The sequence below is a fragment of the Hippocampus comes genome, unplaced genomic scaffold, assembly GCF_001891065.2.
Source record: "Hippocampus comes isolate QL1 unplaced genomic scaffold, H_comes_QL1_v1.1 scaffold108, whole genome shotgun sequence".
In the NCBI taxonomy this organism is placed as follows: Eukaryota; Metazoa; Chordata; class Actinopteri; order Syngnathiformes; family Syngnathidae; genus Hippocampus; species Hippocampus comes.
Genome location: NW_017805071.1, coordinates 339,224 through 353,523, shown reverse-complemented (window position 1 = coordinate 353,523; position 14,300 = coordinate 339,224). Strand labels below are relative to the sequence as shown.

At 43.6% G+C, this 14,300-nt stretch overlaps 2 protein-coding genes across 4 annotated transcripts in view; both read left to right on the top strand.

Annotated features, from left to right (window-relative positions):
- Window positions 1-367: 367 nt before the first annotated feature.
- pprc1 (PPARG related coactivator 1) lies at window positions 368-9,302 on the top strand. Of its 2 annotated transcripts, none has more exons than XM_019864579.1 (14): window positions 368-593; window positions 2,593-2,685; window positions 2,842-2,988; window positions 3,176-3,253; window positions 3,333-5,133; window positions 5,376-5,429; window positions 5,921-6,008; window positions 6,211-6,272; window positions 7,107-7,788; window positions 7,868-8,065; window positions 8,134-8,200; window positions 8,280-8,401; window positions 8,648-8,799; window positions 8,877-9,302. In XM_019864579.1, the coding sequence occupies exons 1-14, from the start codon at window positions 513-515 to the stop codon at window positions 8,975-8,977; spliced, it is 3,726 nt and encodes a 1,241-aa protein (XP_019720138.1). In that variant the 5' UTR covers window positions 368-512; the 3' UTR covers window positions 8,978-9,302. The 2 variants fall into 2 exon arrangements, with proteins under 2 accessions (XP_019720138.1, XP_019720139.1); XM_019864580.1 differs by having other exon boundaries at window positions 369-593; window positions 5,948-6,008.
- A 787-nt stretch (window positions 9,303-10,089) lies between these two features.
- oga (O-GlcNAcase) overlaps window positions 10,090-14,300 on the top strand; it is a 12,998-nt gene continuing 8,787 nt past the window's right edge. For both annotated transcript variants that reach the window (XM_019864582.1, XM_019864581.1), the window contains exons 1-10: window positions 10,090-10,593; window positions 10,917-10,968; window positions 11,046-11,143; window positions 11,261-11,391; window positions 12,500-12,671; window positions 12,755-12,853; window positions 12,934-13,218; window positions 13,300-13,458; window positions 13,547-13,731; window positions 14,018-14,266. In XM_019864582.1, the coding sequence (XP_019720141.1) occupies window positions 10,425-10,593; window positions 10,917-10,968; window positions 11,046-11,143; window positions 11,261-11,391; window positions 12,500-12,671; window positions 12,755-12,853; window positions 12,934-13,218; window positions 13,300-13,458; window positions 13,547-13,731; window positions 14,018-14,266 (1,599 nt within the window). In that variant the 5' untranslated portion in view covers window positions 10,090-10,424. The remainder of the gene's footprint in view (window positions 10,594-10,916; window positions 10,969-11,045; window positions 11,144-11,260; window positions 11,392-12,499; window positions 12,672-12,754; window positions 12,854-12,933; window positions 13,219-13,299; window positions 13,459-13,546; window positions 13,732-14,017; window positions 14,267-14,300) is intronic.

Here is a 14,300-nt window from a genome sequence, read left to right as displayed (position 1 = left end):
ATCAAATCGAGAATATATCGGTTAACAATCACGGCCAAACATTCCTCACAGTACACCGACTTCCTGATTTGAGCCAAGGCCAATCTTAAGAGCCCCTTTTTCTTTCATGTGAAACGTGTCTGCGTTCCTGTGACCTTTCATCTTAGTAGATAAGACATACTTTCGTGATAGTTTTTTTTAAATACAATATGATAGGGAAATACATTTTGGGTTGTAAAATGTGTGTATTATTTACAGATTAAAAAGTTGTGTGTTGAGAGCTACATATTTTTAGATTAAAAGGCCGCGTATAAAAAACATTGTGAATAAAGGTCTGTGAACGGAAATTGGGGTGGTTGGAAAAGAACTACAAAACGTGACGAGTTTACCACTAGTTTACCTTTGACTCCTGTTTCAGCATCATTTTGCGTCATTTTACCGGGATCGTGCGTCTCCTACCGGCTCATTCGGAGGTTTTCCATTGGTCAAAGCATTCCCACGTTCATATGCTAGTAAGGGAGTAAACTTGCAAGATGGCGGTACGGTGGGGCACAGGCGAGGAGAATTTAACGACGTGCAATATGGATTTTTTCCCTTTGGATACACTTGGCGCGGTAATGAACGTGTTACGTGTTTTAACCTATTTACAATTACCCCATTATTCGGAATGTTAGGTTTTATTTGTGCGCTCTGCAGTGCACTCGTTGAACACTGTGCATGCTGAAGTGACACGTGGATGCTACCCAGGCGTCACCACATAGTATTTTTTTAAAGCCACTTTTATAGTTTTACTATTACATACATGTCGCATGCTTAATCTGTGAATTAATGACAATTCGCAGTGTAGTTAACGTCGTTTCAGCGTCACATTGACTAGCTATTAGCATGCCGGTTCCAGAGCTGCTTTAAACTTTTAAAATGTATTAAATTGGCCAAACAGTATAGGTGACAGTCGTGTTCTGTGAGGGCTTACACACCTGGCTTGTATGTACGTTGTGTTCTAATGTTTTTCATTCAAATAAGTCGCAACTGGTTGCAATGTTGCCGCTACGGTTGATTCACTCACACGTGTTGACAGCACGACAGCGTGCTAGCTAACTAGTTAGCTTGCTAGTTTTGCGGTTGACTTTACAAATCCAGTTTCACGTTGAATTGCTTTATTTTAAATTATAGTTAGGTGGTTGGTTTTGAGTTGAACCGTGGTGGAGCTCAGCTTCGTGCCAGGTCACAGCAGTGTTGTTGTCCACGTCGATGGACTTTGCAGTTAAGGCAGTACAATTTTACGACAATTCTTACGCTTTGGAACAATAATCTATTACCGTTTATGTACTCATAGAAAAGCTTCACACGTGCTTTGTTGCGGCTGAATTATATTTGACATGTCACCCATGCACACAAGACACACAGTGATTGTTTTGATATTTCCCTTCTGTTATTTGCCGGCGTGTGCATTTTATGTACAAATGTTTGAAATCGCCACTTCGTGTCCAAATCTTAAAATTGGACACGTCCCATAATAAGGGTGTGTTGTACACGTGGGTGCGCGACTTCCGCCTTGTGGACGGCGAGAGTCAAGGATCAAACATGTCCGAACACTGATAAAAGACACGTGAACGACTCCATGCGGACCAAGATTTGTACGGGGTGTCCAAAACTTTAATTTACATTTGAACAAATGCATTAGTGGAGAAACACTAAAGAAAAGAATATCTTAAATGTCTGGAAATTGTTTTAATATGAGTTGGAGAAATAAATGTTCTTCCTCTAATCAGATACATTAACCCACTCGAGGCAGACAAACACGTTACAAATCCTACTAAACCCTTTAGGGTTCCCTGTGTGCTGGAGTTAAGACTAGCCGAGTTCACCCAAGAAACAGGGTTGTCAGCCAATCACAGCACACATATAGACCAATAAGCATTCACACGCACTTCGACAACTAAAAATATTGTGTTAAATTAACTACACACATTTTGGGGATTGTGGGATGTCGTATGAGTTAAAAAAATCACACACACATAAGGATATGCATACTGCACATCGAAAGACAGGAGTCTTAATTCAAACCTCCAGCCTATTTAGTTTTATTGGTGAAAGGACACTTTGATCCTCTCCTCTTTCATGTATAACTGCTTCAAACAACAAAGAGTATTCAGAAAAGTGGTTAAGATTGAATGACTGTCTGTGTCTTATGTGTTGAGTTGTATTATTTTGTTATGTTGTTATGACTTCAAGATGGCGCCGTGAGAGTGGCGGCCTTTACAGCAGCTCCTATACTTCTGTTCTTCTACTTTCTTCCTTTCATAACTTTGCTGCTGTAAATTGGGAATTTCTCCATGTGAGACCAATAAATGTTTTCTTATTCTTACTTTATGGACTTAATAAAATACAACAACATAACAGTCATTGTTTTTTTTTTTTTTTTTGTCATCAATACTTTATTCTTAAACTGTAATTAGAGATCTGTGTGGCCGCACTCAACTTCCACTATTGGCCAATATTAAAACATACATGTTTACGAGGGCACTGTCAGTAACATGCAGTCCATCATGTAAATACAGTTTCTTGTAGGTGACTTTAAACAGATTTTGATTTTATCTGCTGTCTTTCTAGGCTCCTGAAATGTGCTCCGGAGAACCATCTGAGGCTCTTCAAAGCTGCTTGGACCCCTCCATCCTTTCCATCTTTGACACGCCGTCTGTCGAGGCAAGTCCACATGAGCAAACGGCTTTCCGGAAACTAACATGTTTAATCGTTGTCCTTACACGATTGGCTTGTCAATTTTCATTTTACATGTCTATTTTGAAATGCTCTTGGTCTTAAGTTGTTGTTTTTATTTCTGTTATAATCATCATCATTTAGACGAAAGGACTAGACGAAGACAGTGAAGCCACACTGTTAACCGCTCTTGCGGACATACTGGACAATATGGACGATGAGAACCTGTCTCCGTTTGACATGCTGCCTGAGTCGGACCTGATGTCGGGTCAGGGCAGGGAACACTCGCCGGTTAGTGCAGACCTGCAGAGCTCGCAAGAGCTCTCCCTCTACTTTCTGCCACATAAACCCATACTGCGCCCTGTGTTTACAATGAGATTAAATGACACAAGGCTTCATACACTTCATGTACATTAAATTTGCTACTGCTGGGGAAAACATGTCATTTACTTGCACTCCCCTCTCCCCCATATTGTAGCTCAGGAGATTACTCTGTCTGCCGCAGTCCTCTCCAGAGAAAGACTCGTTTTGCTCAAGACCACTATCAACTGGAAAGGTATCTTTCACCCCATAAATGGTGGATATGCCATACTGCATACTCGTTTAAATTTTAACTCGCTCCTCTTTGTTCTCAGAACCTCCCCAAGATGAGACATTCATTGCAAAGAAGTGACGGGGAGGAAGAAGATGCTGGGTCTCTTACTCTGAGCCCACTGAGGCCCAGTTTACCTTCTGAATGCACTTTGGAAGACTTAGGTGGTCTAAGTTTTCCGTTTCCTGTCACCATTGAGCAGGACGGTGGTGATGACCTTTCAGTCAATCTGCGTGACTTGGTCAAACACATGCATCCATACTGCATGACGATTTGCATGGAGGATGATGAAGGCTCGCAGATGTTACCTGCAGGGGGAATCTTACTGGAGGTGGTGGATCAGGGTGAAAATGGAGAGCCTATCCTCGCTGTCCAAGACCTCCCAGTTCCTCTACCAATCGAAGAGTCTCACAATAATAAGCTAAGGGCAGAAGATGAGGAAGAAGTAGCTTCTGACAGCTCTGAGCATATTATTGTTGATGATGATGATGATGATGAAGCATTCGCTCAGGCTCCGGTGAGAAATCCAAATATATGTTCAGATGGGAAAGAATGCAATAAGATTAACAAACAGAAAGAAGGCACCATCGCAAGAATCCCCTCTCATCGGAAAAGGAAAAAGAAATGTAAGAAACATTGCCCACCTGTCGAGGGAAGGGTCCTCAGGAGTGCCGCGGCGAGAAATAAAATAAAAGAATTACCCCAGAAGTCTGAAAAGAGGCGACTCAAGGAACAGAAGAAGAACAAAGTACCAAAAGCTGTAGCTGGTCCTGTAACTCCTTCTGTAGAACCTATGGATAGCATTCCACAACCTTGTGAATCACCAGCTGAAATCCCCACTATGACCGCTGAATCTAGCAAGAAAGCTGTTGTGTCGTTTGTGTCGCCACAGCCTACAGGACTTTTAAAATCTGGCGTTTCTGAAAGTCCAGCCCAAGCAGTCTACTCCCAACAACCGGATAAAATGTCCCAACAAGTGTCCCAATCTCCTGATGAGCTCTCCAGCCAATCATCCCCGATGTCCTCCAGCAACCCAGCAGCTGCTCCAAACTTCACATTGACCGTAGATGAGCCCCTCCCGCCTGAGACTCCTGCAGCTCCAGAGCCAAAGCCCAAGTCCCTCAGTCTGGCTGAGTACCGACAACTGCGGTTGCAGAAGAAACCTGTTGCAGTGGATAAACAAGGCGACAATAGCACCAAGTGGCCCAGCCTTCCGGAGCCGCCCAGAGAATTACTTCCTATCCCCTGCTTGCCTCAACCCAGCCCAAGAGACCCTCGGTGGCCCACCTTCCAGGCTGCAAAAAAGTCAGTTGAGGTCAAACCCGCCTGGCAACCCCGTGGACCCTGCGCCCCACCTACCCCTGAGGCACTATTAGTGCCGCCCGCTTATATGGTCGCCTCAACCAAAAAAGCTGCTAATGCTGTCCCTGCACAACAAAAAGTCTCAAGCCAATCAACAGACAAAGGTCCGAAACTGTCAGAAGATAAGACAGAAGTCACTGAGCGGACACCACAGCTTGTCAAAACTACCACAGAGACAATCCAGTGCACCTCTGCTGCTACCGTTTCTGTTCCCAGTCCTCTGCAGACAACCCTAGTTGGCCAGAATGTGCCTGAGGTCATTCCTTGCTCCACGCCTTCCTCAAAGAATCGCAGCACATCTACAAAGGCCCTGATAACAAATGCCAAATCTTGTTCGACTCCTTTCCTTCATCCCATGGCATCATCAAGTCTTAAATCAAAACTTGTGTTGAAACCAAAACCGCTAGTCACAGCACAAACTGAAGCTCCAAAGGCAAAGAGTCCAACACAGGAATTGATTGAGTCCTTCACCACTGAAATGGGTGAGCTTGTCAACTGTACACCACAGTTTCTCAAGAAAATAATATACTATTTTTACAAATGCACAGCTAAATAGCTAATTGACAGCGGCAAATTGGCAACTCAAATTTCACTCCAAATGTCAGAATCTTGTCTCAGAAATTGCTTCGGACTTCCAAGTCATCAATCGACTTTACATAACTTTTCCTCATAGTCTCCATTTGTTGGTCTTGTCTTTTAATTTGTTGGTTTTTCTGCATTATAGGTATTGAGGCAGCTGATCTGACCAGCCTGCTGGAGCAGTTTGAGGAAACACAAGGTGAGCAAACTAATCCCTTTTACTAGTCCCCATTTCTTGGTCTGCAGTGGTAGCTCACGTTCTCATAGGTTGATGGAGGTGACCTATACGTTTTAAGTGTTTCATCATGGGAATGAAGAAACATCATTCGACTCTTGACTTGCGTCACATAAAAGGCAATTATTTGAATACATGCGCGTTTACTGGCACTTGGCAGCTTTTTTGTGCAAAGCATTTTCTGAAGGTTGTTTTTTTGTGGGGGCCGTGAAGCTGCTTTGTGCTGTGGAATTCTGCCCAGTCTGCAAATCCATTTAACCCTCACCATGCTGTCTTTGTTGGAGGATGCACAATGCTCAACCTCACTCACATTGGGTGTACAGCAACTGGACTCCAATTTTCATTTAATAGTGTTAGTTGGTATGTTGTTGAGCCTTTGAATGCCTTAGCTGGCTGTGGCAGTTGCGCGGGACTTGAAATGACATTTCAATTCACTAATAAATCTCTTCTGACAGTCTCCCGTTCTCCTTATCTCTCTTCAGCCAGAGAGCAACAAAGTATACCGGAGGTCTGTGGTAGAGCAGCAGCTGTAGGAAACTCTAGGTGAGTTACCCTACAGCCGTCACGCTGCTCTGTGGGTGTGATGGAGTCAAATGTGTGGTTGCCGTGACTCCACTTTTTTTGCCAAGACCTGCCGTCAAGACTCAGTCATGCCCATAAAATGGGCATCGACACTGTGATTCACAGCCAAACTTAAGGCAAAGTCAGATGCAAAGCATTAACAACTTTTGTTCTACCTTTTTAGTGTCGGACTTCCACGTGAAAAAACTGTTGTGGAGCGTGTCACTGATCTCTCAAGCCCGGCAGGTAATTTATATCAAGTAAATGGAAATGTGTTTTACAAAATGATGACAGTGGAACCTCGAAACGCAAGCCAAGTAGTGTTGCCTAGTGACGGGAAAGACATTTTTTTTTGAGATATGAGCCGTCATTTGGCCGATTTTGTTTGCGATAACTTGCAAGCGCATACTTGAGATACAAATTCTCTATTGTGACATTAAACTTAACGCACTCCATAAGCAGCAGTTTGGCGAATAATACATTTCATCCAAACTTAGGCTTCAAGCATTTTAATGCCACTCCTAGTTGACACTAACCTGCAAACTAAACATAAAACGAAGATTATTACACATATATTTAAAACAAAACCATGTTGCCCTAAGAATGTCCTGCTAGTTTAATGCTAGCATCATTGACATGCTAACATTAGCTTCAATAGTCACGGTTTTAAGTAGTGAATATTTGAAAACAAATGGAATAACACGTGGAGAGAGTTAATATACTCAGTGGCAGATATTCTTTGTTTGCAAAAAATGACATTAATACAAGCAATTAATTAATTAAACTCGTGTCTCAATCCACCACTTTATAATGTAGCCAAACATTTTGTGGCTGGCAAACACGATAAGCTATCGCAGCAGTCCTTTACTCGGTGCGTCTTCTTGTCAAACAGCACAAACTGGCAGCCTCCAATGCAAAACGGCAGTCACAAATTTAGCTCTGTTCAGTCCTACTGAAAACGTGCAATTTCAGGTGAGAATTTAGGGTTCCTGTATCTCCAGATTAGCATCTTTGCATCACATATGCCCAACTGCTATTAATTGTCTGCTGTAGTAATGGTGCACTCTTTATATTCTCTAGCTTTGACTCCTCCAGCCACTCCTCCACACCAGATGTGGAAACCTCTGGCCCCTGTTGCTCTGCTGGGAAAGGCCAGGCCCACAGAGTCATCCAAATCAAACCCCTCCAAGGCTATTCAGATCGAGGCCCGCCCTTTGACCTCAGCCAGATTCCGTGCCAAGCCCACTGCAGCTCCCGCCACTGTGCCTTACAGTGTGGTGTGCATGGATCACGACTACTGCCTACCCAGCAGAGACGCTTCTTCTGCTGGTGAAGCAGGCAACCGCTGGAATGTCAAACAGCAAATCACAATTAAACCCATAAGGAATCTCGCTACAGCCACTACAGGGCCCCCATGCATCCAGGAGACCACCTACCAGTCAAACCCAAATTCGCAGGTATCTTCACCAACTCCAGAGGCTTTGAATAATGGCATCGATGGGATAGCAGAATCCTCTGTTCTGGAGACTCCGGAAGCTTCTCCAGCGCGTCAGGAGAGCGAATCGGCCGAAAGAACTCTTAGGAAGAAGTCTTTTGAGAGGTCGTATCGTTGGCATCCTGCCTCTTGCAGTCCCAGCCCCAAACGGAGGGGACGAAAACGAAGATCCCAACGTTCACCATCTGTTTCCAGCAGCATCGAGTCTGATTCGCACTCATCTCGATCTCGATCTCGGTCAAGATCCCACTTGCCATCTAAGAAAAGGTGAGATCCACTTGGCATCATCTGCATTCCTTTTGGCTTGTGACTCATCAGACTTTATCTTCCTCCTCTTCCTTTATAGGTTTCATCATAGCCGCTCTCGCAGCAGATCCAGCTCTTCATCTCGTTCGTCTTCACGGTCCTCCGTATCCCGCTCTCCTCCAAGAAGGAGAAAATACTCATATTCCTCCTCTCACTCTGGTTCTTGGAGTCGCTCGAGATCGCGGTCTCAATCGCCCCAAAGACAAGTGCCATGGAGGAAAAAGAGATCCATACATAGGTACACTGTAGCAGTTGCAAATTTTTCTCGTGCTTGGTTGAATTTGGCTAAAGGTGGTCTTTCTTTAGTCCTTCATATCAGAGGAGATATGGGTACGCTGCTGAGGATGTGAAGTCTCGCAAGGACAAAGCCATTGTAAGCTTGTAAATTACACAGTTGGTGTATTGTGAAGTAAGTTATCTTACTCGATGTATTTTGAAAATGTACCCTACAGGAGGAGAGGCGGGTTGTTTACATTGGTCGAATTCGAGGCACAATGACCCAAAGGGAGCTCAGAGAGCGTTTCTCCTACTTTGGAGAAGTGGAGGATTGCACTCTGCACTTTAGGGAACAAGGGTGAGTGCTCCTTGTTTCATGGTTTGACTTGCTGTATTGCATTGTTACTGAACCCTTTTGGTCTCTTTTGTGACATCAAGGGTCAAGGTACAATGCTAAAGCATAAGCAGGCCTGCTCATAACTGGGGCCTCCTGGTTTATGTCCCAGGTCGCTCTTTTAAAAGCAAGCCACAGCTTCAAATGACAAACCATCATAAAGTGAAGTAGTCATGTCTCATTTGATGCTAATACTAATACCTGCAACAGGGACAACTACGGGTTTGTGACTTACTACGACACCAAGGATGCTTTCACTGCCATTGAGAATGGTAACAAGCTGCGTAAGGCTGATGAGCTGCCATTTGATCTGTGCTTTGGTGGAAGGAGGCAGTTCTGCAAAACCACCTATGCTGACCTAGGTAGTGCAAAAGACGAGAGATGCTCTCAACTTGCTCGTACCATTCTTTCACATTGTAATTCCCATGTTGCTTCTCAGATTCTAACAGAGACTATGACCCGGCATCTGCTAAAGGCAAGGTGAAGACACTAGACTTCGACACTTTACTAAAGCAGGCGCAGCGGAGTCTGAAGAGGTAACAGGAGGCTGCCGCAGGGAGCAGAAAACACTTACCTCAAGAGCAAAACTTGTCTTTTCAGTTTGTTGTGGCATTTGTTTTATTTTGTTTACATTTTGTTTGGGCAAGTCTAATACCTTCTATTGAAGAGAAGATTTATAATTAAGAGTAAAAGAAGCTTAAAAAAATGAAACAATTTTAAAATGTTTATTTAAACATGTAAAACCAAAATTAAGTGTTTGGAGAGAATCACTTTTAAAGAGAAAAATAAATGGGGCTCCTTAAATGTTGGATGAGGATGTAATACATTGAAATGTACTGCAATCAATTAAAAACAGGAACCTGAACTGTCTCGTTTGGTCATTGAAGCATGTCACCTTTGCTGTCACTTCACTACAGTACACTGTTCAAAGTGTGAGTGCTTGGTCTTGATATATTTCTCTGAAGGTGGATCAGTGTGAGACTGCGAGGGTCTGTAAAATGATCGACACATCGTCGGTCATGCCTTCTGTTAAGATTGCTCGTGTTTCCTGGGGCACAATGGTTTCTCAAAATCATATTAGAGGTACAAGATGCAGCCAGAGAGGCAAACCAAAAGAAATGTATAGTATTACAATAAGTTAAGAGGGCCAGATTTAACAAATGTGAAAAATCTAAACAATACCTTTTAATGTCTGACGCTATGTACTGAACGGAAAACTAAAAACTGCAAACTGAGTACAAGATATTTGTTCAGTTGGGAGGAGGGGAAAACGTCCCATTTTCAAACATTGGCTCTCGGCTACATTCCTAATATGGGCCGAAGAACCAAAGATAATAAATACGCTTAAGATGAAGTAGGCAATGGCGAGTATAATAAAGCCGGGCCGTTATGATCATTCGTTATCACAGTCAAGTATCCGCATTCATGTCCACAATAAAATGTTAATCTATGTCTAAATACGAAGTATTTTTTACGGCATGTATTTCTTAATTGTCGATACTAAGTAAAACAAGATGCAAGATGCGAAATTTGTCCGTTTATGTCTTAATTTTCTACCTTGGCTAATATGGGTGTGAACTATCTTGAAGGTTGAAGGGCATTTGTGCTATTGGTCGGTCAGGTCTGGTTTTGACTGGTTTAAACTAGTCGAGTGAGCATGCGCACTGGGTGTAAACAGGAAGAATTGTTGGGGGAAAAAACAGGGCAAATCCACCAGAGTCGAGCGAACGCGCGGATTGTACACAAAATGTATTGTGGTTCATTTTATATTAACATTAAGAAGTTGTTTTGTCCAATCTGAACAAGATTACGATTAAATTAGTTGCGAAACAGGTACGGCTATTCGACTGTTCCTTGGAAGGCACTGTTAAACCCAGCAACGCCAGACCTGCTGTCTGACGCGATTGGCTTGCTCGGCATTCCGTGAAAAAAAGCAGCGCTTTTCTTGGATTGTTTTTATTCGTTTCCGAGGATTTTCTACCATAAAATGGTCCAAAAAGAAAAGACGCTGGAGAGGACACCGGTGGAATCCGAACCGAATCCCAGCCCAGTCTCGGGAGAGGCTTGTGCCGCTGGTCCCGGCCTGTTGGAAGAGTCCGGCGGAATCATTGTGGAAACGACGGGCCACCGAAAATTCATCAGTGGAGTGGTAGAAGGTACTTTGTGTGAATTGCAGTCGCGCAATAAATAGGTCAATCGACTTCGATACTGAACATGCGTTTCATCGTATTGCGTGTCTGAGAAAATGTTTCTATTTATGTCGTGGAACAGCCAGGTCGTTGTTCTTCCCTACACATGTTCACTGGATTTAAAAAAAAAAAAAAATTCAAAATAAACATTGGCCCATTCTTTGGTCGCATGTCAGGTGTCCATGTGTGTAGCAAACGATTGAAAAGCAGACTAACACCAGGGGTGAAGAAAGCCACTTGTTATATTAGCAGCACCGCATGAAAAGTGATTGTATGGTTTGTTGTTGCAGGTTTTTATGGACGGCCGTGGACAATGGAACAGAGGAAAGAGTTGTTTCGGAGGTAGATATATGTCATCCTGCTTACTTTAATCGTGTTTTTCCATTCATTGTAATTGTTGCCATCACTATGTTTCACAGACAACAGAAATGGGGACTGAATACGTACCTTTATGCCCCGAAAGATGACTACAAACACAGAATGTTCTGGAGGGAGTTGTACTCAGTAGAGGAAGCAGGTGACTTTTGAGAACAGATGAGAAAATGATTTATAGTTGTTCCTTAAGTGTACATGACACATGGCCATCTGTATTAAGTGTTTTCTTTTTTTTTTCTTTCCTCCAATTAACTCCCAGAACAACTTATGACGCTAATTGGAGCAGCCAAAGAGTATGGCATTGAGTTCATCTATGCCATTTCTCCCGGACTTGACATCACTTTCTCCAATCAGAAAGAGGTCACAGCACTCAAGAGGAAACTGGACCAGGTATTGCAACATGTTTTGACAAAAACAATCCAAAGTTTCTGTTAAAAACAGTAACGCGTTCCTTATGAACAAGATATTAAATTTTGCCTCACTCTTGCACTTTACACACCATTTTTTTGGGCATCCAAGTGTAAGTGGTGACCATCCCATTCATCGTGTATATACTGCTGCAGTTCAAAATCGAAACAGTGTGGCAGGTCCTATGGCAGCCTGCAAGCTGGGCATTTGCTGTTGTGACACTCAAATTCAAATATGTTTCATTTGGGCCCGGTGCTGCTTTGAGGCAGACGACACATCCTATCGGAGAGTTTGTGATGTTGTGATTTCTGGGTGACAACAGTAAGAGATTTTGGTGAAGTTGTACAGTAAAAGATGTGGAGGAAATCGATGTGGTGACCCAGTTTGCTGTGCTTTTTGGACACAAGACAAATGACGTAGTGTGACAGGGTTAAAAAAAAAGTCGATGGACTGAGATCTCTGTCATCTTGATGTAATGGATAGAAACGTGTGACTTAAGCATGGTCATCAATAAAAACTAAATTAAAATCAACATCAGCCACAACTGCACCTGTATTACTTCTCCTCTTTGTAAGGAAAGTCAGGGATTGCTGACGTAACGATTTAACATCCATACTAGTGGGAAAAGACAAGACTACTACCTGTTCTGTAGCTTAGCAACCAGTGCCAAATATGGACACACTTGGGCCAGGCTTTTAGAGCACCGGATGATCTCTTACGGCACACTAATGTACCGCGAAACAGTTGTTTGGGGTCATTGCGCTAATGTAATGGGCTGAAACTCAACACGCAAATGTGACAAGCTTGCGGCTGCAGGAAGCTAATGTTGTAGTTGATAGCTTCACTTGGAACTACTTCTTGTCAGACAGTGTAAATAGATGGGCTCAAATACACAGGAGATCCAAATCAAGGTTACATAAGTAACCACAAAGTTACTGTTAATGCTGCTTGAGATGTGGTCTTGTGAGGTTTATTCAAGACGTTCTTTTCCTGAACATGGGTGGCTTTTGGTCAAACTACACTTTCTAGGCATTTGAGGTCCCACTTTATTGCTGCATGTTATTAACAAGTTCTTATCTCTGTTAATAAGGTGACACACTTTGGTTGCAAGTCATTTGCCTTACTTTTTGACGACATCGACCACAACATGTGCCCTGCCGACAAGGAGGTGTTTAGCTCGTTTGCGCACGCTCAGGTGTCCATCACGAATGAAATCTACCAGTACCTTGGAGAGCCTGAAACCTTCTTGTTCTGTCCCACAGGTATAATTTTAACGATCTGCAATTTCATGCGAATCTCTTTTAGCCTCATTATTGATTTGCTTGATCAATGTCCTTATTTGCAGAGTACTGTGGAACCTTCTGCTACCCGAATGTCTCTCAGTCTCCCTACCTTCACACAGTTGGAGAGAAGCTGTTGCCTGGCATCGATATTCTCTGGACAGGCATGTGTGAAACACTTTCTGGCAAGAATTATTCCTACTGATTTTTGAAGCTGACGCTCACAAGGCTTGTCTGCTCACAGGACCCAAAGTGGTGTCCAAAGACATCACAGTGGAGTCGATAGAAGAAGTGTCTAAGATTTTAAGAAGAGCCCCTGTGATCTGGGACAACATTCACGCCAATGACTACGACCAGAAGAGGCTCTTCTTGGGTCCTTACAAGGGCCGCTCCACAGAACTCATCCCCAGACTGAAGGGCGTCCTCACCAACCCCAACTGCGAGTTTGAGTCCAACTTCGTTGCTATCCACACTCTGGCCACCTGGTATAAGTCGAACATGAACGGGGTCCGCAAGGATGTGGTCATGAGTACGTAAGATCCATTTCAGAAAATGTCTGCTTTACAATTGACCGTCGTTAAAGTGTTACAATCCTCTTGCTTCTTATCAGACGATGGCGAGGACAGCACAGTTTCCATCCAGATTAAGTTGGAGAATGAGGGCAGTGATGAAGAACTGGAGACAGACATGTTGTACAGCCCCCAGCTTGCTCTGAAACTGGCTCTCACCGAGTGGCTTGGAGACTTTGTTGTGCCTCATCAATACAATAGTAAGAAAACTGGTCGAACATGAACATTTGCTTCTCTTCCTGGTCTACCGTAGTGCCATAACCAACATGGTTTGATTATCCCTCCTAGGCCGACAGGTGCCCCAGAGCGGTGCCAAAAGTACAGTCATCGACGTGTCCTCCATGGCCCCTCCCACACTTTGCTCAGATACCACGGTGACAACTGTGTTCCAGCAGCCTATCATGTCTCCGGCCATGCCGCCTCAATTACTGGAACCTCACCTCATGGCAAAAACACCGGAGCAGGAAGAGGAGGTAGTGCTTTGATTCTGCTTCAAAAAAACAATACTACTATACTCCCTCAAAAAGTAGCCTCCGCTGTACAAGCCTCACCCATATTAGTTTACCGGGTGCCTTGTCCACTTGAATAAATAATTGCCTCAGGTCAAATACCTGTGTTGAGTGCTTTTCGGGAGTGGGCACTAGCTCCAGTTGAGTAAATAAATGCATCCATCCACCACTATATGAGGAAGTATAGTATTTAAATAAAAAGTGTCTTTTTTTTTTTTTGCGGAATGATGCTAATATTCTGTCTATGGAGGTGGAGAAGAAGGATTCTGATGAGGAGCCAATGGAGATGGTGGTGGAGAAGCAGGAGGAGCCGGATGTAGAGGCGAGCACAGAGCCGAAACCTGAGGGCCCAATCTTGGCTGACAAGATGGCGGAAGATCTGAAGCCCATGGATACAGACAAGGAGAGCTTGGCAGAGTCCAAGTCTTCTGAAGAGTCCATACAGGAGGATCCTGGGAGCGATATTGCACCCATGCAGACTGACGATCAACTCAAACAGGTGCCACAGACAGGTTTTGAGCACTTCACAATCC